This window comes from Mesoplodon mirus (genome assembly GCF_964341445.2).
Source record: "Mesoplodon mirus genome assembly, chromosome: 8".
NCBI classification, from domain to species: domain Eukaryota; kingdom Metazoa; phylum Chordata; class Mammalia; order Artiodactyla; family Ziphiidae; genus Mesoplodon; species Mesoplodon mirus.
The window spans coordinates 67,242,478-67,264,870 of record NC_138984.1 but is presented as its reverse complement, the minus strand read 5'-3'; the positions used below and the strand labels follow the sequence as shown (position 1 = coordinate 67,264,870).

Sequence of the window (22,393 nt, the reverse complement as noted above, 5' to 3'; positions counted from 1 at the left end):
GTTTTTCACCTCATCTTCTTCTCATTTACAAACCTAGAAGTGTCCATGGGGGAATCTATACGGTTGGTTTTTTTTTTTTGGCCAATGTCCTTAATACAATTTAATAGGTGAAACCTCTGCAAATTTTGTCATTTGCAACAACATGGATGGACTTGGAGGGCATTATGCTGAGTGAAATAAGTCAGAGAGAAAGACAAATACTCTGTGATATCACTTATATGTGAAATCTAAAAAATAAAGCAAACTAGTGAATATAACATAAGAAACAGACCCACAGATATAGAGGACGAACTAATGGTTACCAGGGGGGAGAGGGAAGTGGTGAGGGGCAATACAGGGGTAGGGGATTAAGAGGTACAACCTATATGTATAAAATGAATAAGCTACAAGGATGCACTGCACAGCACAGGGAATATAGCCAATATTTTATAGTAACTATAAATGGAGTATAATCTTTAAAAATTGTGATTTACTATATTGTACACCTGAAACATATGATACTGTAGATCAACTATACCTCAATAAAAATTTTGAAAATAGGTGAAACCTCCTGATCACTTGAAGCACAGGAAATGAAGATGAAAAAAGAAGGACTTTTTATAGGGAAGAGAGAACAAACGTGTGGCCATTTTTAGTCCTCTCTGAGACTTTCAGGTGGGTGGGTAGGGGGTGGATGTGGAGGCGAGGTGGAGAGGGAGTGAAGGGATGTACCTGCATTTTTCAGCTAAGCAAATTTCTATTTTCTGGGTCCAGCCTAGGGTGCTTTGATTTCAGAGAAAGGGAAGCTACAGATAAAGGAATTAAAGGGCAGGATCAGAATCCCTCCTACCCCCTCTTCTCACCGACAGGGGCAATGGCTGACCTTGTGTGTTTAGGTCCCTAGTGCAGTAGGACTGAGTTTCCAATGGCTTTGGTCACTCAGTTATGAGCATCTTCCACTTGTCTTTCTTCTCCCCTCCCACCTCCCCTTCCCTCTCCTCAAAACCTTTCTCTCTCCTCCTGAGTCACTGGAACTCACCGGTTTCAGAAGCCACTCTTGCTGTGACCCAGGCAAGCCAGTTCCGGCATCGGAAGTAACCCAGCTTAGCTATTGTTCCATGGCCTATATACCTGATACAAAACACTTTCTAAGAAAATACAGCCACTTAACCCTTCCCCACCCTTCTGTGTTGGGCAGGAAATGTTTTTGCTTTCATAAATGTTCATGAGGCTTCCGTAGATCAGCCCCTATGAAAACGTTTTTTCAAGAAATTCTGATAAAAATCGATATGCACAGACAATTCAGTTTCCCACCTCCTCCTTCACTTGTACAGTCCCATCTTTCAGCAAAGCGCCATTGGGGTCTTCAAGTCGTCGCAGAGCCTTGGTCTGGAAATCGATCCCGCATGGTCACCCTAGAGGGCGCATTGTCTACGTGTTCTGCGAGGAGCCAGACGGCGCTCGCTCCCAGGCTCCATAAAAGGGGAGGAGGCGGATCAGTTTCCTTCTCTCATTGAGAAAGAGGATTGGAAGGCCGGGCGTATAAAGCCGCGCAGAGAGCGTGAAACAAAGCAGTCGGATCGGAATTGGACTTGGGAAGCGCCGTGCGGAGTCAGGCATAAAACTTGTCGGAGGAGAGGAATGAGCCTGCTCCTCTAGCTCTCCTCGTCTGCGCGGCGCTTCAGGGGTTCCCACCAGCCTTGCGATTTATTTTTATATATCTGCTTTTTATAGAAAGAGAAATATATATATTTTTTCCTCTTAAGTGAAAATTTCTGTTTCGAGAGAAAATAAGGCAAGATCAATGAAGGAGAGAAGAGCCAGCCAGAAATTATCCAGTAAATCTATCATGGATCCTAATCAGAACGTGAAATGCAAGATAGTAGTGGTGGGAGACAGTCAGTGTGGGAAAACCGCGCTGCTGCACGTCTTCGCCAAAGACTGCTTCCCCGAGGTGAGTGTGGCCCGCCGGGGCTGCGAGGAGGGGGGCGGCCCGGGGGATCCCCGCGTCGAGGTGGGTGTCCCCTGACTTTCCCCCCTTCACCCGTTTTTCTTTTTTTCGGCCGTCTTTCTCACCATTTACTACTTTCCCTTTGCCCGGAAAGGGAAAGTGGGCTGGAAGCGTTGAGGGGTTGGGATGCGCCTGCACGCTCTGCTGCTAGCTTCTGAAACTTGTTCGGTCCTGTGTGCAGAATCTGGGGTTGGGAGATTTGGATCCTCGGGTCTTGGAGGATCCGGGTGGGGCGAGAGGGAAGTTAGGGGTTTCGGAAAGGGTCCGCGTGTTCAGTGTGAGATCTGGTGGGTGCGGGTTTTGGGGTTTCGTTTTTCAGTTGGAGAGTGGGGAGGCGATTATCAGAGGGTGTTCTGCGGGTGTCGTGCATTTTAAGATAACCTCTTTGCCCTCTTTTTTTCCCCTGTCCATCTTGTCCAGAATTACGTCCCTACGGTGTTTGAGAATTACACGGCCAGTTTTGAAATCGACACACAAAGAATAGAGTTGAGCCTGTGGGACACTTCGGGTAAGAGAGTCATCGGACCGCGTGGCGCTCGGGCGGGTTTCCAGCCGCTCAGGGGTGCGCGGCGGGTAGCGGGACTCCGCGCCTGGCACGCTCTCAGCACGGGCCAGCGCTCCACCATAGCTCGCTCTACTCCGCTCCTTTAACTTTGCTTCTTACGAGGGATTCCCTGCTGGGTGAAAATTGTGTCCCTTCTGAGTGGGGGTGGGGGAACGACATTGGGTCGGGGGAAAGCTGTGGGAAGAGAAGGGCGCTCTTTGCCCGAGGGGTGACCCAGTGGTAGAAAATGCTTGTAGCCGGGTGGCCGCGGAGCTGTGCCCGAGTCGTCTCGGGGCGGCCGGGAAGGCCAAATGTTGGGGGCATGCGTGTGCCGCCTTGGAATCAACTGGCTCTCGGATGCGAGCGCGCCCCTCCAGGATCTAACGTGCTGCTTGGTGTGTAGGCGGGGAGCGCGGAGAGGGTGGTGGGAGGTGGGAGAAAATCCCCAAAGCAACGCAGTTACAGGCGGATTCCGCGCTTGGGGAGAGAGTAAAGTGAGCGCAAGCAGCCGCGGCGCTCGTGACGCCTACTGCCTGGAATGCGCTGGCGGCGCGGGCAGCACCCGGCGCGCGGTCGCCGGGCCTCCTCTCCGAGCTGCCGGCCAGCCGCCCGCGCCGCTTCGGTGCCGACCGGCAGATCCGAGCCTCCCCCACCCCCGTGATCACTTGGTGTCCCCCGGCCCACGCCATTCCCTCCTGACCCATTGCATCACCCTCCTCCAGTCTACAAGGCGGGCCGTCCTATTCGCCTTTGACCTTCCCGTCCAGTTGAATTATTGGTATGGTGAATTATTTTCAAGGGTCTGGGGTTCAAGGCCGGGTTATCGCCTTCCCACGGGCCCACCCACCAACCTGGAGCGCGATGGAAGGGAGGGCCGGTTACAGCGCGGAGGGGAAGGCTTCCCCGCGCGGCCGTTAGGGGTTCGGGCTGGGCCAGGCGCGGTGGGGGCGGGAGCATCCCCGGGAACCTCCGGCTGGAAGCCAGGCACCCGCCGCCCCAGCCTGCGGTGCCTGGCGGCGGAGTGCCATTCCCAGGAAGGGCGTAGCCTCTGGAGGAGGAGGACGAGCCAGTGGGAAGGCCGGGTGAAGGCCCCTGAGCTTAGGTCTGGGAGTTTAGCAGGGAGCTGGGCTGCCGCGGGTGAACCGAGCCAAATCCCGGGTGAAACTAGGGAGGAGAAGCACGCGAGTGCCAGCGCGCAGGCTTTGCTGTTGAGCGGGGAGGCCCGCGAGGTGAACCTGCGCTCAGTTGGGAGTGGCCTCGTGGAGGTGCTTCTGGGCTTTGCGAGCTTCCCACAGCCCCCGACTTTAACCTCTGGAGCCCCCGAGGGACGCAGGGGATTAGAGAGCACAAGGAAGAGACCTTGACTGACAGGGTCGCCGGAGGCAGTGCCGGCACAAAGGCAAGTGAGAAGTCTCGCTCGAGCGCCTCTCACGGTTGGTGCCAGATGCTCCGAGGGCTGCCGTAAGATATGCAGATTTTGTTTCTCCCTGGAGAGTCAGGCTCTTCCTGGAGCCTCGCCAAGGGTAGCAGAACCGGGACCTCACCGTGTTTTGTACTGAGGATTGCACACTCGAAACTATAGGGAAGGTGGTGATAGACGGAATTCTAGTATTTTCTTATTTCAGTAGTTTCCATCATCAGATTTGTACACAGCCTAGTACTTAATGGGCTCAAATTCCCAGACATATCATGGTATTTGTTACGCCTAGTGGGCAGGACAGCTGGTATGGTACCAATAATTAACACCGATTCTCAGCCCCCTCCCCCAGCCTGTTTGGACCTAATGCGTGATAAGAATTATTTAGGTATGGGGTCTGTGAGTCTGATCCAGTCGTTGATACAAAGCTATGTTTATATTTAGCTACTGGTTACCACAGACTTCTGTATGCAGATCCTCTACCTCCCTGAGTCTTCATTTCATCATCTAAAAAAAAAAAAGGATACAGAACCACATAATGTGCAGGGTCTCTCCCAGCTGTATACTTCTTGGCTTTAGATCACCAGACAGGCAAGTCTTTTTGTTTCCAGGGATGTTGGTTGGCTTCAGCTCTTAGCCCCAGTGGATCTACCATCCCATCCTGCAGTTTTCACGACCTACAAAGCAAGCCAGGCTCTGAACAGAGCCACTGCTTTCTGGTGGATTTACGAAGGAGACACATTTGGGCAGGGAGGGGGCATGGGTGGGCTTATAGGAATATTGGGTTGTGCATCCCATCTCAAGCTTCCACAGTCACAGGACCACCAATGGAGATTTTAAATTAGGTGCCCAAAGAGCCAAATTGACTTTTTTTTTTTTTGAAAGAAGAGAAAAGGCACATGTTTAACAAAGCCTAGAAAACAAAATGTGGGCAGTTTATAGTTGGAGGCTCTGCTTCACATGTGCAGATAAATACACTTCGTATAATTTCAAGTATTTAATCCAAACTACAGTTTGTGGTTTCTGCACACATAGCGTCATGCCTTGCACACAGTAGTCACCCAATAAAATCTGTTGAATGAACAAATGAATAATCACATGCATCGTTTCCAAGGAGATGAGATTCCCTGACATTTACTACCACTGAATTACCTGTGCACAAAGAATGGCAGCTTTATAAATATTGCCTTTCATCAAATTAAAGATAATCACCTGAAATGAAGTCTGTAGTGAAATAATCACTTCTATTTTTGTTTAATGAAACAAAAGCTATGCATATTTAACTCAAATATAAAGGTTTGAAAAGACTGTGATTAAGAAAATATCACACAGCAAAATTATCCAGTAATGAAATCTTAGTTCAAATTTAGATTGAGTTTTATACATAATGGAAAAAAGGCATAAAGGTATTATTTAGAATCCCATTATGTTGTTTGTGAGGTGAAATGTGAGTTAATTAAACACAGTCATGAAGCATTGCCTGGATTCTAGGAATAGACTGTTTCCACCAAAAATGAGTGAAATACATCTAGCAAGAACTGTTGCATCAGCAACTAATCATTTCAAGTATCTTTAACCGTTTTTCATTTCATCTCAAGCTTTTCATGGCAAATTTCTGAACAGGATTATTTTTTGACAAACATTTGACATTTTCTTTGCCCACTAAGACATTTATTTAGTTTGGGTTGTGAAAATAATTGTGTATGCCTGATGCCTCTTGATACATTTATTTTTTTCCAACTGCTATCAGTTTAACTCTGGAGAAGAGATCCAAGCCAAGTGTCTAAAGTCCTAAATGTCAGATTGCTTTTTCCCCTTCTAGAACTATGTGAAAGTTAGGGGGAAAATGAGGCATGTAACTTCTCCTACATAGGGAGAGAGATGGCATAAACTTTGTCCTTTGAATGGCATTCACATCCTGCTTAGCCTCCTAGCAGACATTAGGAGATGGAAGCTGTTCTCATATCTGGTTTCTGTACTTGGACAGCTTCTCATAAGGGGGTCTCCTTTTCCCCCCAGCAGCATACGATTATGTACAGGCAGAACTCTGCTGGGTGTAGGAAAGAACATCAAGTGGAATTAGGATTTGTGGGGCCTCGTTGCACCAAGAGAAAAGATAATTCATTCCCTACTTTCTGAGGCACAGTAATGTATAGTCTCATTTTCTCTCTCTCTCTTTCCCTCTTCCTTTCTGCGTCTACTATGTGCAGGGCTTCTCTCAGGCCTTAGAGATACAGAGTTCATTAAAATATGGTCCTGCCCCTAAGACACATACAGTCCAGGTAAGGCAGAGAGTGGGGGGAAGGAAGCTCTCCCCACTTAGTGTAGCTCACATGCAACCTATGATGAGCCAATTTTGTCAGATTCTTGAACCCAAGTGCCCTTTCCACCTGATTGCTGTGGATTTCCCTTGTTAGGCATCCCTAATGCTGATAGATCTTCTAGATCCTCAGGCAGGAAACTTTTCCCGCTGCCCCCAAGGCACACACCAATTAAAGAAGCAGCCACAAATGGCACTTTGCCAGTCGATTTCTTATGGCTGCTTAAAGTTATTCCAGCCCCCCGAAAAGGAAACACAGTTTGAAAAGATACATGCACCCCAATGTTCATTGCAGCACTGTTTACCATAGCCAGGACATGGAAACAACCTAAGAGTCCATCGACAGTGGAATGGATAAAGAAGATGTACATGTATACAATGGAATATTACTCAGCCATAAAAAAGAACAAAATAATGCCATTTGCAGCAACACAGATGGACCTAGAGATTGTCATACTGAGTGAAGTCAGACAGAGATAGACAAATATCATATGATATCATGTATGTGTGGAATCTAAAAAAATGGTACAAATGAACTTATTTACAAAAGAGAAATAGAGTCACAGATGTAGAAAACAAACTTATGGTTATATGGGGGAAAGTGGGATGGGGAGGGATAAATTGGGAGATTGGGATTGACATATACACACTACTATATATAAAATAGATAATCAACAAGGACCTACTGTATAGCACAGGGAACTCTACTCAATACTCTATAATGGCCTATATGGGAAAAGAATCTAAAAGAGTGGGTATATGTATATATGCAACTGGTTCACTTTGCTGTACACCTGAAACTAACACAGCATTATAAATCAACTACACTCCAATAAAAATTAAAAAAAAAAAAGGAAACAAAACCCTCTTATAAATAACGGCACTGTGACTCTTCTAAAAGGGAGGAGTTTTGACTACCTCTAAAAGGTAGTCTTTGGATGCAGGTCTATGATTTCTTGATTTTAATGAGAAATATTTCCTATTCCCTTTCATTGATAATAAGATGAGCATTTTGATTAAAAGTTTCAGAAATGCTCCTGTTGATTTTTCAAATTCACTCAGTGAGTTTCTGCAAAACAATGGGTAATGGTTTCAACATTTTGAAGTGATAAGTGAGACCAAAGTAGTCTTGTGCTTCAGAATCTGCCAGATTTGCCAAGCATAGAGGCAATTTGTAGCATGAAGCCAGTGTCTACTAATAATAGAAACTTTGTCATTTAAGGATCACCATATCTTTTCCTAAGTGATTTGACTGCAGTTTAATTTCAGCACATGTGATTCAGGGAGTAATAATCATTCATTTCAGCTTTTAACTAGGGCAAGTTAATGCACATTTTATTTAAGGCATATTGTTAGTTTCAAAATACTCAATTCAGCTGCTAATATTCGCCCACAATAACTACGCTGTTGCCTCATAAACATTCTTTTGAATCCTGTCCTGATACAAGGTTCTTTTAGGCCACGAGTGCTAAAGTTAGCACTTCCTGTACTAGTTTTTAGCAGTATTAACAGAGGATGTAGTATTCTTAGAGAAGAGAGGAAAATCTTAATTACTCATGGCCTGACTTTGAGGACAAACTCCTCTATAGCCATAAGTCTACCTATCAATATATTGTTATATTTATAGATCATACATCAGGTTTGAAGAATAGTCTCAGTGACAAGCACTCTTGAAATATTTCTTAACAGGGATGGAAATGTTTCAGCAATGTGGAGGTTAGTAAATAATTAATCCAGAAAAGCAGCATCAAAAGGATCACTCGTCCCTTTTTTGTGATTTAAGATGTAAATTAACACATCAAGGCAAGACTTATAGAAATGATTGAAACCAGTAAACATTTTTTAGGGCATTCGGTGTGCATGAACTCTGCTAAAGGCTGTGGGAGAAGGGACAAGCCTGGCTAGGACAGTGCCTGCCCTCAAGGTACTCCCTGTCTAGTACTTGTTTATAGGAGGCTGGGCCTGGAGGTTCTAAAGCTGGATTCACTTAGCAAGAAGATCCAAAAAAACTGTTGAAGGCTGCAGGGCCAGCCCAAGCCCCCTGACTTGTGACTCATCGAAGCCCACCACAATTTCTTCCTCATCTCTCAAAGTTGGCTCAGTTCTTAAGAACTCTTTAACACCCCTCCCACTTGGAAACATGCTTACGTTGAATGACTCTCAGGGAGAACAAGATTCTGAAAGTTGAAGAATTTTAACTTAACCTTGTTAGAGAAAGGGGGAGAGCAAGAATTTAAGAAGAAGCCAAAGAAGCATGGGTGCTTGTGTTGTGAATATCAAGGGCAAAATTGCACAAAACCAGTTAGATCGTAAGGTAGTAATGAGCTCTAGGAGCTTAGAGTTCCAAAGCCAGGTTCAACTCTTGAGTTTTCTCCCTGAAACTCTGTAAGAGATGTGGGTTAAAGGCAAAACAGCCCTGAGTTTGGATAGTGATTTCTAGGACGAAATACATAAAACTGCATTTGGAGAATTGTCCACTGTGCAATGATTTCCGTTGAAACTGTAGATCAAAAAAAGGAGGAAGATATAAATTCCCTTTCTAAATTTATATCTGTGTCTAGATCTCTGTCTCTCTTTAATTTAAACCCCATTTAGTGCCAGGTTTTTTCCAATCTGGTTTCTTGCTAAGTTGCACATTTTCAGTGAGGCATCCAGATTGATCATTCTGATGCCACCTGAAATAACCAGATGTTTTCTCATTAATCCAGTTCTTTTGCATGTAGATGTGACACCAAGGACCAATAGTTCCTCCAACTAGCTCATGGTGTCTGGTGGTCCATGCCAAATGAATTACTTGTGTCTCAACCATTTTCTGATGCCCTTTAAATGTCTCCTCAGTTACTCTATATTGCCAGCTTTACTCAGAGACCCCCTTGACATAACAGAAATTTCACTGGCATGAACGTAAGCTGCCTCAGAAGTCCAACCAGGTGTTGTGCACATTAGCTTTGAAACATGAGCCTGATGACATAGTATGTGGCAGGGCAGATTCACTCATGGGTTATTACTGAATGATAATGTAATTTTTTTAGATGTATACATATCTACTCTTATCCCTGAAATTCTGTGACTTACTATAGTTCCACTTTAAGTAAAATGTTTTGATTCTTATATTTTTAAAGTATCTCAGTAAGATTGGGAGTTTAACCCTAAACCTTTATTTAAAGCTCAAAAATAGTCTTATTTCTACCTCTTTGACTTTCTGTACAACTATGTATCTGCATTGTTCCCGGAAATTGAAAATACTGATTCTTTTCTTAGTAGCAACAGAGAAATGCCCCCAAATTTTCATAAAATCTGTTTATAATTTCTGTTAAGCTGGACCTATAGAAGAAACAAATAAAATATCCTTCTTGGCAATACTTGTTGCATATTTGAGGGCCTGGTGCCTGTAGTGCAGACTGCTTGGAAAAAGAGTTCAACAGTCTTATACTGAGCCAGACCCGAAGTTCTGCCTGGACTTGATTCACATTCCTGAGATGATTGCTGATTTGGAGCTTTCACTCTGAGTGGAGATGGCATGACGAAATGGAATCTTGTAATAACTGGGCAGATCATCCACATGGTAACTGCTGTTGGGTACAGGTGTTCTCTTGGTGATCACTAAAAATACCAAAAGTTAATATCTTTTCTCTCCCCAAAATATGCAGTATCCCTGATTTTATTGTTCTAGGTAGGAATTTCTTATGGGAGAAAGAGAAGTTGTTCAATTTAAGGTTCAAGTGAAAGAAGTTGTATTTATGAAATAGTCAACTAGAGTTTTCAGTTCTGAAGTTCCTGTAAAGCCTCCCAGTGTTTGAACTCGTTTTGCAAAAGGTTCCCCAAAGCCTCCCTTTTGGGCATGAATCTTCTTACATTTAATTATGTACATATATGGTGTGTTCTCTGTCTTTGTGAAGAGATGACTTAAGCAGACAGGTATGTGTCTGCAGAAGTAGTTTCTGGGTGAGGCACTTTGTGACCATTCTTGGGCTGGAAAGACTGCTCTCACACAGAATTAATGATCTTGAAGACAAAGATGGGTAGACCTGAACAGTTTCAGAAGCCTTTTGGAACTTTGCTGATGTTTGCCAAACTCAAAGGACTCAAGAACCTCACACAGCACTATTCCAGTCTCCACCCAAGCAAAGCTTGTTCTTTGTGGGGTTTGGGAGCACACATTTTGCATATGTGGTGTCATCGTTTCTTTACAGTGTGGAACTTCTTGAAATTTTCCTTTTGATGATCTGATGGTTAAATAGAAAGGACCTTGGAATAGTGCTAGGTGCTTAAAGTTACACAAAGTATAAGAGAAATGCTGCATCTGAGAACTACCATGTGCAAGAAAGCCTATTCCACATGGTGAGAAAGTTTTATTTGACAAGTAAAGCTCAGTACCTAGACTAACTGACTTTAGATCTAGTACTTTCTTGGGTACTAGAGTACATACTATATGTATGTCAGTACCTACTAGATTCTGCAGTTAAAGTTCAGTTCTTTTCTACATAATACACAATTATTCAGTGTTCTTTCTTGCCTTGTGTTTAGTTCTATAGTTACCTTGGAAGCTTTTCACATGCATCTTTAAAAAAATCTGTAGAAGTTAATATTTTACTGTTTGACTTAACAGAATGCTGTAAGGCTTTTCTGGAGGGATGGAGGAGTGAGGGGCAGGTATTGTTCCTGTCTCATCGACTTGCTTTCTGCTTCTTCCTTTGGTGTCACTTCTCCCTCCCTGTATTGCTTTTCACTTCATAGGGGCATTCCTGGAATTCCTCTTTATTTTTTCTTGGGTGACAAGTTAGCCCCGCATGCCTGTGATCACACCATGCACCCTCAAGCTTTGCTTTGCTTCCTTGCTTTGTGCGGTAGCTTGGGCTTTATAGGCAAGAATTCCAAGTGCTTAAATGCAAAGTAAACACTTGCAAGTTACACTGGATTCACCCTCCCCCCCACCACCCCGGGTCCCACACCCTCCCACACCCCGCCCGAAGGTCGTGCTTAGCCGATGGATTGTTAGATTCTTCCTGGGAGGACAGTTCTTTTATCATTCTCTATCAGTTTTCTTTTTTTACTCTGAAAAAATACAGACCATGGATTTTTCTATTCAAAGTTTTAACCATGCCCTATCAAAAAATATAATGGGGCGTCCCTGGTGGCGCAGTGGTTGGGAGTCCACCTGCCGATTCAGGGGACACGGGTTCGTGCCCCGGTCCGGGAAGATCCCACATGCCGTGGAGCGGCTGGGCCCCTGAGCCATGGCCGCTGAGGCTGCGCGTCCGGAGCCTGTGCTCCACAACGGGAGAGGCCACAACAGTGAGAGGCCCACGTACCACAAAAAAAAAAAAAATATATATATATATATATATATATAAAATGAATAAGTGGTCTTGTTCGTTTAATGACAAATTACTCTTGTGGTTAGTGGTTGGGCAAATTATGCTTATAACTAATAAATGTGGAGATCAGTTTTATTACTACCTTTGGACACTTGTGGATCTAAAAGCGCTGTTCATTAGCAAAAGTAATAGGACAGATCAAAGTGTCACTCCTAATTAGATCTTGTTAAAACTCTTAAAAATTACTTATGTACCTCAACAAGCAAGGTGGCATATTTCTCATGAACCTTAATATATATATATTTAATATGTATTTTCATTCAAAACATTGAACCAAATAAAAACAAAAGCAGGATCAAACCTCCATAAGAATTTGGTTTCAGTTGCAAACTCCACTTCATTTTAAAAGTCAGGCCAGTACCTACATTTTGCAGATATTTGGGTACACCCACTAAGTACAGAAGGCAGTTCCCTTGATTCCAGGAAGCAGGAGTCTCCAGCAGTGACAGAGGGCTGAAGAAGACAAAGCCACATCCCCTTTGTGGCCATAAAATGGGAGGGGGAGAGAAGCCCAGTACACAAAGGGAGGGGTTTTCTCTGCAGCCACGTGGTGGCTTGGAAGTTAACCATTCCTCTGGATTTTCCCAGTAGTTCGAATTTTAATTACTCTATTTTAGCACCCTTGTAATTCTCCAACTGTCTTTCCTGAATTTTGTGTCTGGAAAAGATGGTTTTCACTGTTATGTAGAGTAGTCTTAGGTCAGAGATCAGCAGTGTGTACTTACTTTCATCTTAGTCAAAGATTATGTCCTGAAGGAATAAGGCACCTGGAGAAGCCTGTCCTCCAAAGTTCAGGTCTGCTGGAGACTGGAAAATATCCACAGCAAGATAGTTTTCTTCCCAATGGGAGTGATTTCCAAGAAGGGAGATCTCTGAAGCCTAGTTAGGCTTCTGACATCCTGAATTGTTGGAACACTGTGACTTTCTAGATTTGGGGTCAGGTCATCTCCTGCTAACTTGGAAGAGCGGAGGAAATCCTCGTGTATGTGTCTAGTATTTGGATTTCCACTCTATGGTCTGGAATTTTCTGATTCCATGTTTGGAAAAAGAGATTCCCCAATTATTACAGCAGAAGCTGTGTCCAGGTTAGACTTTGGACACGGAAACAGAAGCTGCAGTTCAGAAAGTCTGAACTTCACAGAACAAATATGGAAATGCCAGTGTATCCATGTATAGTGATAAGCCATCTCATTTCTGATCCTCTCAAAAATGTTGAAGTTAATGAACTATTTGTGAATTTTTCTTGTAACCTCAGATTTTTTTTTTTTTTTGAGTGGCTGAGAAGGCAGCAGCCACAGTGTGTCATTTTCAGAAAACAGCCTTTCAGAAACAGCCTATTCTTATAGGCCTTACTATTTAAAATGGCTTTTTTTTTTTTTTTAACTTTAAACCCTTTAAGCTTTTGGAAAGTATCTTTTTGTTGTCGGTCTCTACTCCATCAGGGTCCTGATTCCAGATGTGGGCAGGGAGCTGCTGTAGCTCAGGACAGATTCTGGCTTAGTTGGTCTATATTTATTCACACTTTTCTTCCTGATTCCTAGAACATTTCCCTTCCTTCTTGCTTGGTAGACACACCTGGCTTGAAGTTGTCACTTTCCATCCCTAAAGCAGCTGGTGAAAAGGCCACAGCATTCCTGGGGTTGCTAAGTGAATGCTAGAAACCCACAATATCCTGTGAAAAGAGGATGATGAACCCTAACTACGGACAGTAATTTTGAGATCTCAAGAACAGCCTCCTGAAAAATTTTGTTTTGATAGAAATATAAAAGATTATTTGAAAAGCTTCTTTAGTTCTTTCTCTTTCCCTGACTTTGACTTTTGAGGTTTTGATTTATCAGGGGACAACATGTCATGTTTTTCTGCTAGAAATGGAAGGTGATGTCAAAATGAAATTGGTTTTCAAAAAGTCTGGTGGCTTAGATTTTTTTTCTCTATTCTGGAGTCAAATTATATATATATATATATATATATATATATATATATATATATATGTATACATTCCTAGTAAAATGATTTCATGTTGTGCTTGTGAAATGTCAGTGTACTGAAAATGATTTTTCAAAAAATAAATAGCATAGCAGGCTGTTATTTAATTTTATAGGCACACCATTTTATAATAACTGGCCTCATGCAATTGCCCATCCTTTGGGATTTTTAAAAGAATAGAAGAAATTTCCTAAACGACCAGAGGGGGTTCTGTGGTTAAATTAATTGGCTGGTAACTTGAACCTTTAGGGAACTCTGGATTTAACTCAGGCTCAGATCCTTGGATCATGCCTTGATGTCACTCCCAGAGATGGGAAAGTGTAAAAAGGTGACAGGATCCAGTATGGCATTTATTACATTTTTTGGTTGTAACAGGAAGAGAGTCTATACAGAGTTTGGGGATAAGTTTAAGTAAGCAAGCTCAAAGGTCATGGCTTATACAAACTTGTAACTTGGAGATAGGGTGGTGCTGATGAGGTTCATGATGGTTCTCTTTGTGTGGCTGAACCCACCCTTTTCCTCCCTCCCCCATTCTCCATTGTACTAACAGAGTGATCTTGAATATCAGGCTCTTTCCCAAGAAGTAGCTCCGGTGACTGTGCTTGCTTTCGATAGCAATAGCACAGCCATAGCCATAGTTAAGACTTCTTGATCCGTTACTAAGTGACAGGCACTGCCCAGGTTTATTGAATCCCAGGTAGGTACTGTTATCATCTTCCTTTCATGAGTGAAGAATCGCAGGCACAGAGACCTGAAGCCACCTGCCCCCGTCTTGCAGTGCTGGAGGTGGATTTGCACTGCAGACCATCTGGTCCCAGATGCTTCTACCCTTCACCTAGGTGCCTTTGGGCTCTACTCTTTGAACTGTGCAGATTTCAACTTAAGATCCTGGCTCCTCCCCTCGAATTTAAGTCAGATACAAGTGAGGTTTCCTTGTCTTCTAGTAGAAATGAATATAGTACTACTCGGCTTTTGTTTGCTTTCTTTTCCAAGAATTAGAGGAGGTGGGAGCCATGTGACCATCCAAGGATTCAACTCAAAAGGGCAGAGTTCATGCATGACAGGCAAAGGGGATATTCATCTGAAAACGTGTGTTTCTTTGTTTCTTCTCAGGTTCTCCGTACTATGACAACGTCCGGCCCCTCTCTTACCCAGATTCAGATGCCGTGCTGATTTGCTTTGACATCAGTAGACCAGAGACTCTGGACAGTGTCCTGAAAAAGGCAAGTGCTGGGGAGTGATGACGCAGATCAGTACTGGCCCAGATATCAAGTAGAAACATGTGGTTGGCTGGGAGCTCAAACACTGCAGTTAATTCCCTGCTGTATGTTTTGTAATTAAAACACTGAAAAGGACACTCTCACATTATAACAGGGTTTCCACTCCTATGTGTCCCGAGTTTTGATGATGAACCTGCTCAACATTTTATTTCATTTTAAGAAACGAAATACCCTTTGAAGAGCCTCTGCGTTCATCCTTTGGGTGGCATTGGGGCAGCTAAAAATCCTGATGCTCCGTTACTGCTAAGTGTGTCTTCCTCCTTTCCACCCTTCATTCACCCTGTAGCTTGTGCTTTACTTTACAGGTTTAGTTTTGACCTCAATTCAGGGATTGAAATGAATGCAGTAATAGCTGTTTTAGTAAAGAAGCTGTATTTCAGTAGTGATGTTATTTATTAGAAACAGAAATAGAATAAATAGGGGAGGAATAGGGGTGTGTTTACAGACATTAGACCAGGTGATGTCAGATACTAGTAAACACAGTCGTGTACACGTGTCACAGATGATATCACATAGCTAGTTTCTGGAGGCAAAGGTAGTGAGGTTCTGTAGGTGGGGAAGGAAACTGAGGAAGCTCTGGATGGAACCCAGGGGAGGTCAGGAGGAAGGCACCCTATGGCAGGTGGGTCACAGGTCCTGGGGAGGCTGGGGGTGGAGGGCGGTGCCGGGGGGAGAATTCCTCGGGCTCCGCCAACCTAGGACTAAGCCTCCGCGTAGGTAGAGAAAGGCATATGCCCGTCCAAGGACCAGCGTGTATTAGCCTCTATCTGACTTCTCAGTCCTGGCCTGAGTGCTGTGGGGTTTTGGAATCAGACCTTCCCTAGAGCCCCCTTCTTCTCCATGCACTCAGGCTTAGTCAGAGGATGTGCTTAAGAGCAAGGCAGTGTCCTCGTATTTTGTGTGTTTTTACTGGTTTATTTTTCCCTATCATGTTTGACTGCTGGGCTTGTGTGTCATTATGAAATTAGGATTTGAAGGTTAAACATCCCCCTACCCCGTCTCTTTACTAAACATGACAAATATAGTTAGTTCAATGAAATATGAATTTCTTAAAAGATTAAAGGCTCTTTTTAGCTTTCAATTTTGAGTAATGTTTGTATCTAACACAAATAATGCAACTGTCAGATTCTGGCAGGAATACACCTTTCCTGCCTTCGGTGCTTGTGAATAATTGCTAGACATGGGGCAGGCCAGAGCCATCACACAGCTGAAGAACAACATAACAACTTGTCTCTTGCTTGTCTGTAGATAAAAGAGACTGCTTATTTCCTGGAGTTCTTACTTGCTGTAGTATCGGGTTATGCATAATTTATGATGAGAAGCCTCGCTCCTGTTTTATTTTGCTTTTGTCTGCTAAGACCAAATGTGTAGTGACTTTGGCCTTAGAGATATTAATGAGTGTGTTTTACATTTGTGTGAAGTTTAAGGCTCATGATAATCCCTGCTATGGTTTGTCTTGATTAATTGAATCCTTTAAGTCCTTGAATATCAAAGAGGTTACGGTGACTTAGAGCTGGAGAGATCTTATTCTTTTTTTCAATTCACCTTCTAATTCTTACTCCAATGTCATCTAGCACATGATAGACGCCTCTAAATAGTGCTGGAAGGAAGGGAGGGAGGGCGGGAGAGGGAGGGGGAGGGCGGGAGGGAGGAGTTGGTGGATAGATTAGGCTCTTTTGGAAAGTATGCATTATTCCCTTCAACCCACGGGTGTACTTTGGACTAGAGTTGATTGCCCACAGTTCTAGATCTGGAGATGTCTCCTCTAGAGGTCTTTTAAATACCTCCTGCAGGATGTCACTTTTATCTAGTATTATAGACATGACTTCATCACCCCCACTCTCTCGTGAATTCCTTTCCAGAAGACTCAGCTACATCTCCGTCATCTCTGTAACCACCACAGTATTTAGTAGAGCACTGAGTACGTATCTGTGAATGTGGGCAGGGAGAGGCAGGTGCGGACTCCCGATCTCAGCCCCTGAGCCGAGCTCTCCTGTGAACACTCTGAACTCCTGACTCTCACCCTGATGGTCATCTCAAGCTTGAGGAAGTGAAACCACAAAAAGTCATCCATTTGCTCTTTAAGAGGACAATTGGAATTCCCTGCCGGGCATTTCTGGAGGTTCTAAGAGTTCTTGTTGAGTCATGAAACAACTAGCCAAAGTAGACTAAATTAATAACTTACGTAATTTAAGACTAACTCAAGGACATATGAGCCATGGGACCAGATGCCTCCCTGATAACCTGAGATGGGCCTTTGCAAATGTCATGGTGTTTGTTGATTCAGCCACACCAATGGAAGCTCCTTAAAGGCAGGACATTCTGTTGTAGTAACTCCATCTCCAGTCTCTGAAATCTCAGTAGAGATTTCAGCACATGGTGGCTGCTCAGTCTTTCTAGGTGGGATTAGTGAATGTACATCTGTGCTTGCGTTGGCTCTGCCTTATTCCCAGTCTTCCATGCTGGGAAGTACCAGCTCAACATATCTGAGGATGTAGTCACTTGTTAGAATATATAATTATTCTTAAGGCACTTTTATCTTTCAGAGATACCACAATAATTAAGAAATTGCCTTATTTACTTTCTCACAACACCCAACAGGTCTCTTGCAGTAGGGACAGTTAATGAGTCACACAGAAGAAGAATATGGTTCCCTAATGGATCCACTTTAAAAAGCAGTAACATTTAATGTCTACGTAGAAGATAAATGCAAGTTTGCTTCTGCATCTGAAGTGACAATTTCTTTTAAATGTCCTTTTTGAGTCCCATTTCCAATGCCTGCCAGTGGAGAACTTGTTTTCCACTTTATGGATGCCAGCACTTTGTTAATTTTTCATCTTCTTTTTCCCCCCATAGTGGAAAGGTGAAATCCAGGAGTTTTGTCCCAACACCAAGATGCTCTTGGTCGGCTGCAAATCTGATCTTCGGACAGATGTCAGTACATTAGTAGAGCTCTCAAACCACAGGCAGACCCCAGTGTCCTATGACCAGGTACGTATGTAGTCAGTGGGCACACATAGATTTTAGAATGTCAGAAATGGAACATCATTCATAGTAAATAAAATAAAAAGTAGCTGCTTTTCTAAAGGCTCAACCCAGGGGTCAAGGCCAGGCGCTAGCCCTTTTTTTCCTAAGATGCAGTTGAGCACCATGTGTCCAGGTCGTGACCATCTGTAAACACAGATGAGAAGGGCTGGTGTTTCTGTGCCTCTGCCTTCACAGCAACTATCCCAGCCCCTTCCTGGCAGCCCATTGCTCAGATTAATGTAAAAACTGCCAAGTGAGCACCAAAGTGATCTGGGAAAAGGTTTGGCTGAAATTGTGGTGATACTTTGATTCTGGACTCTCTCAAAAAGCTTTCCAGTATTTATTTAGCAGTTGACTGTGTAAGGATTCATTGTGTGTGTGTGTGTGTGTGTGTGTGTGTGTGTGTGTGTGTGTATACATAAGACGCGTTTGGGAAAAAAATCCTTTAAAATGTGAAATGCTCTGTCATTCGGTAGGGGACTCACATGATATTTGATCACTTGAGTGCAGAAACAATGGCTCATAGTCAACCCTCTGTATCTCTGCAACTCTCACTGGGTTTAAAGTGAAATAGATTTAAGAGAGAATGTGGTCAAAATCAGTAATACGCTTAAAGTATTACTCTTAAAGTTAATCTTATTTTACACTCAGCAACACAATACAATACTTTAAAAAGGCCATTGTCAGTAAAATACAGCACTCCAGAAAACTGTCTTTTAGAGTTTCATCATTTCTGCACGCATTTCCCTCAAGCATTTAGAAAGGAGGAGAATTGGTTTCAGAAGTTCATTCTCTTAAAACTTACAACCAGATTCTAAAGAGAGTTCATGTTGAAACAGCTAGAATTTTATTTAGTATTCATCGCTTGACCATTCATACTGTGGTCTTCTTTGTCCTTCATTCCAATTAACAAAAATCTGGCTATGTAAATAAGTCATTTTGATGCACACATGCTTATTATTGTGTCCACTGGCTGTCTGGTCCACATTTAGAAATTACATATTTTGTGTCTCCTAAGTAAGTTGTAGATGCTAGAACAGTATTATTCCTTTCCTCAATTTATTTTGTCCCTAAGACATAATCATATATGTTTCAAAATTGATTCTAAATTCTCTTACCCCTGTTTTTTGTACAGCTTGTCTATTAGTCTTGGGTGCCATTTACACTCAAGAAAAGAGAAATTGAGTGCCCCATGAGGTGCTGGAACAGGCTCAAGGGACCAGATCACCCTGCCAGAGCATTTACATTCATGGTCTTCAGCTTTTTTACTCTCTTCCAATAGTAAGATTCTCTGGGTAATTCTTAGAATCACCCATACTAACTATTTGATGATCATGGCCCTTGTTTATTGATGACCCAATGACATTAGATCAGCCTTTAGCACCTCTGGGAAGTCAAGCAGTGTCTACTGAGTGATGATAATTGGACATCTTAGGATTGGGTCTTGGCCGCAAATATTTATGAAATAATAAATAAGGCAGTTCAAATGTAAAAAATTGTTTTTCGTGAATACTTAGAAAATTCAGTTAACATTAGAAACATTTTGCTCTGCATTATTTCATGGTGTTAGAAGACACACTTCCCCAAAGACTTATTGCTGATCACAGGCCCTTTTTTTGCTTCTCAGGGGGCAAATATGGCCAAACAGATCGGAGCAGCTACTTACATCGAATGCTCAGCTCTACAGTCAGAAAACAGTGTCAGAGACATTTTTCATGTGGCCACCTTGGCATGTGTAAACAAGACAAATAAAAACGTTAAGCGGAACAAATCGCAGAGGGCGACAAAGCGGATTTCACACATGCCCAGCAGACCAGAACTCTCCGCAGTGGCTACGGACTTACGAAAGGACAAAGCCAAGAGTTGCACTGTGATGTGAATCTCTGGTTATCTTTAATGAGGACAAGGAAACCTAGTGTGGAAAACACCACCACCAACAAAAAGAGGTGAAGTCTGAGCAAAGTGCACAGCCAAAGTCACGTATTCTGGAGGCTTAGGAGGCATTTGGAAGGATGCTCATCTTTTTGGAATCCTGTCCTTAGGTTCGGCATGTAGAACAAGCGGTGAGAAGTGAGTTCATTGAAGAGTTTTGAAGTGTGACTTGAAAAATATGCCAAAAAAGAGAGATTCAGATGGGCTAGAGGGTGAGGAGGAGGAATGCGAGTACCTCCAAGAAGAAAAACCACGCTCTGATTGGTGCTTGCGTTTTTGTTTTCTTTGTTACAATCTATTCATGGATCTCTACTTTGATTTAATTTTTAAGTGTTTTAATCTCCTTTACAAAAAGTATATATTAATACACCGTCCTCATTGGGGAACTGGCACTGTGACCTTAGCATTTAGTTTTCTAGAGGATGTGATCTAATTTCCTCCTAGCTCATCATTAAAATGGAAATTGTATCAGGACCCATGGGATATCCAGAGGAAAAGTTGGTGAGGCTTTGAAATCTTGCCATCCTGAAGATAGCTGAGCGAGATGGTTCTCAAGAAAGGCTTTTGCAGTCTTGCAAGATATGCAGACCAGCACTACCAAGATCGAATAGGTCAGCTAGAAAAAAAGTGTCAATTTTTATTCAGTCTGATGGTTCTGTTCATCCTTGTGATTGTCATTAAAAAGTGGTAAATTGCTCAATGTGATATTTTTGTGTGCTGTTTAGAAAAGAGGGTGTGTGATTTTTTTTTTTTTTTTGCCATCGTTGATAAAAATGCAAAATCAAATAAAAGGTGTCTTGGTTTGACGTCAAGGAATGGTCCAAGGGGGAAAAAATGTAGGTACTATTTTCACCTGAAGAGATAACGAATGAAGGATAGTAGCAGAAAGCACAGTTTGTGAGTTAAGCCGTCTGGAATTAAGATACCAAAAGTACAAAGCAAAAAACCTCTTTTGGGATGAAGCTCCGAAGTTGGCAATATCTGATGATCTGTTTGTTTATTTCACTTTCTTTCAATGAACATGATGCAGAAGGACCCTCTGATCCAAGCTTTCGAGAATCCTTAGAGGAAAACTATGTAATGTCAGTCCTGACACTATCCTAGGGTATTTCTAGAGAGTGATTGCTAAACCTCACTTAACCAGATTCCACCAAGGCCCGTGTTTGATACTTTATCACTATCGTTGCATAAAAGAGTCAGCATTTAAAATAGTTTACAGATATTTTTTGACCAGTTACTTTTAGAGCTTCTTTCAGAGAAGAAACCAGATCTGACCTTTTTATTGTTGGCGCTTGTTGAAACGAGCTTTCTTTCCAATGATAAAGCTTCATTTTTGAAGTGTTTGAAGCTGTGCTCCCATTCAATTGTGGCAGGAAGGAGATTAAGGTAATTACAACATTCAGTCTGTGTCTTACAAGCACTTTGTTTTGTCTCTGCAAGAAAATACCATTCCAGTCATTTCCCACGAAATACAGATATTTTACCAACATGCTATGCTTTGATTGATGCAGCATTATGCTTTGGGCAGTATTACGAAATAGCTGGCAAGTGCTTTCTGTATTTAAATATTGTAAAAAGAAAATAAGTTATAACTGTTATAAAGCAGAACTTTCGTTGCAGTTTTTTAAATGTTGAAGTCACTTTGTATGTTTGTTTGGTCAATGTTTCTGCAGTATTTATTAAAACATACTTTTTTTTTCTTCAAATAAAAAAGTAACCATGTCTTTGTCTAAATGTGATCTGCCTTTTATTACCTACTTCCTGATGTAGCTGTTTAGTTTTCTTTAATAGAGGTGATTGCAAGATCTGACCTAACATTTCCTGGGTGAGTAGGCCTTGGAATTTTTTTTTTTTTTTTGCGGTACATGGGCCTCTCACTGTTGTGGTCTCTCCCGCTGCGGAGCACAGGCTCCCAGACCTGCAGGCTCAGCGGCCATGGCTCACTGGCCCAGCCGCTCCACGGCATGTGAGATCCTCCTGGACCAGGGCACGAACCCGTGTCCCCTGCATTGGCAGGCGGACTCCCAACCACTGTGCCACCAAGGAAGCCCAAGGCCTTGGAATTTTTTGATTTCTGGCAGAAGTCAGAGTTTCTTAGGGGAAGATAAATCTGTGTATATAAAAGGTTTTCATGATGACTTCAGGTCCCAAGAAGGAAATGGAGTGTAATTAGACTAAGGGATTTGCCCGTAAACAGAAAAGAGCCACGACATTGCCTAGGATTAATTTGTAGAAAATGTGGAACTTTCCTTCAACACTTTAGTAATAAAACAGTATGATGCAGTCTCAGGTCACAGGTTTAATTCTGATGATGAGCCTAGTTTGCTACCCTGCCTGCTGGAGCCTCAAGCCACACTTCCTAAACCAGCATCCACCTTGCAACGCATGCTGTTGTTCGCAGAAGCCTATTGTATAGGTGACCCAGGACCCAGCTATTGCCACAATTAAGGGAAAGCAGCACAAGAAAAAGGAAAGCAAAAATGACCTTGTTTATTGTAGCAGCATCTCTAAATAACACA

General features: G+C 42.8%; 1 protein-coding gene across 1 annotated transcript; it reads left to right on the top strand.

The window, feature by feature from the left end:
• Nucleotides 1–1,538: 1,538 nt before the first annotated feature.
• On the top strand, nt 1,539–21,608 carry RND3 (Rho family GTPase 3). The gene is made up of 5 exons (XM_082629800.1): nt 1,539–1,933; nt 2,411–2,498; nt 14,749–14,858; nt 17,772–17,906; nt 19,570–21,608. The coding sequence occupies exons 1-5, from the start codon at nt 1,784–1,786 to the stop codon at nt 19,819–19,821; spliced, it is 735 nt and encodes a 244-aa protein (XP_082485926.1). The 5' UTR covers nt 1,539–1,783; the 3' UTR covers nt 19,822–21,608.
• Nucleotides 21,609–22,393: the final 785 nt, after the last annotated feature.

Excerpts from the sequence above, each read along its gene's own strand:
- RND3 (XM_082629800.1), top strand. The coding sequence starts at position 1,784 with ATGAAGGAGAGAAGAGCCAGCCAGAAATTATCCAGTAAATCTATCATG. Across the intron at positions 14,859-17,771 it reads TGGACAGTGTCCTGAAAAAG|TGGAAAGGTGAAATCCAGGA; the intron begins GCAAGTGCTGGG and ends TTCCCCCCATAG. Across the intron at positions 17,907-19,569 it reads CCCCAGTGTCCTATGACCAG|GGGGCAAATATGGCCAAACA; the intron begins GTACGTATGTAG and ends TTTGCTTCTCAG.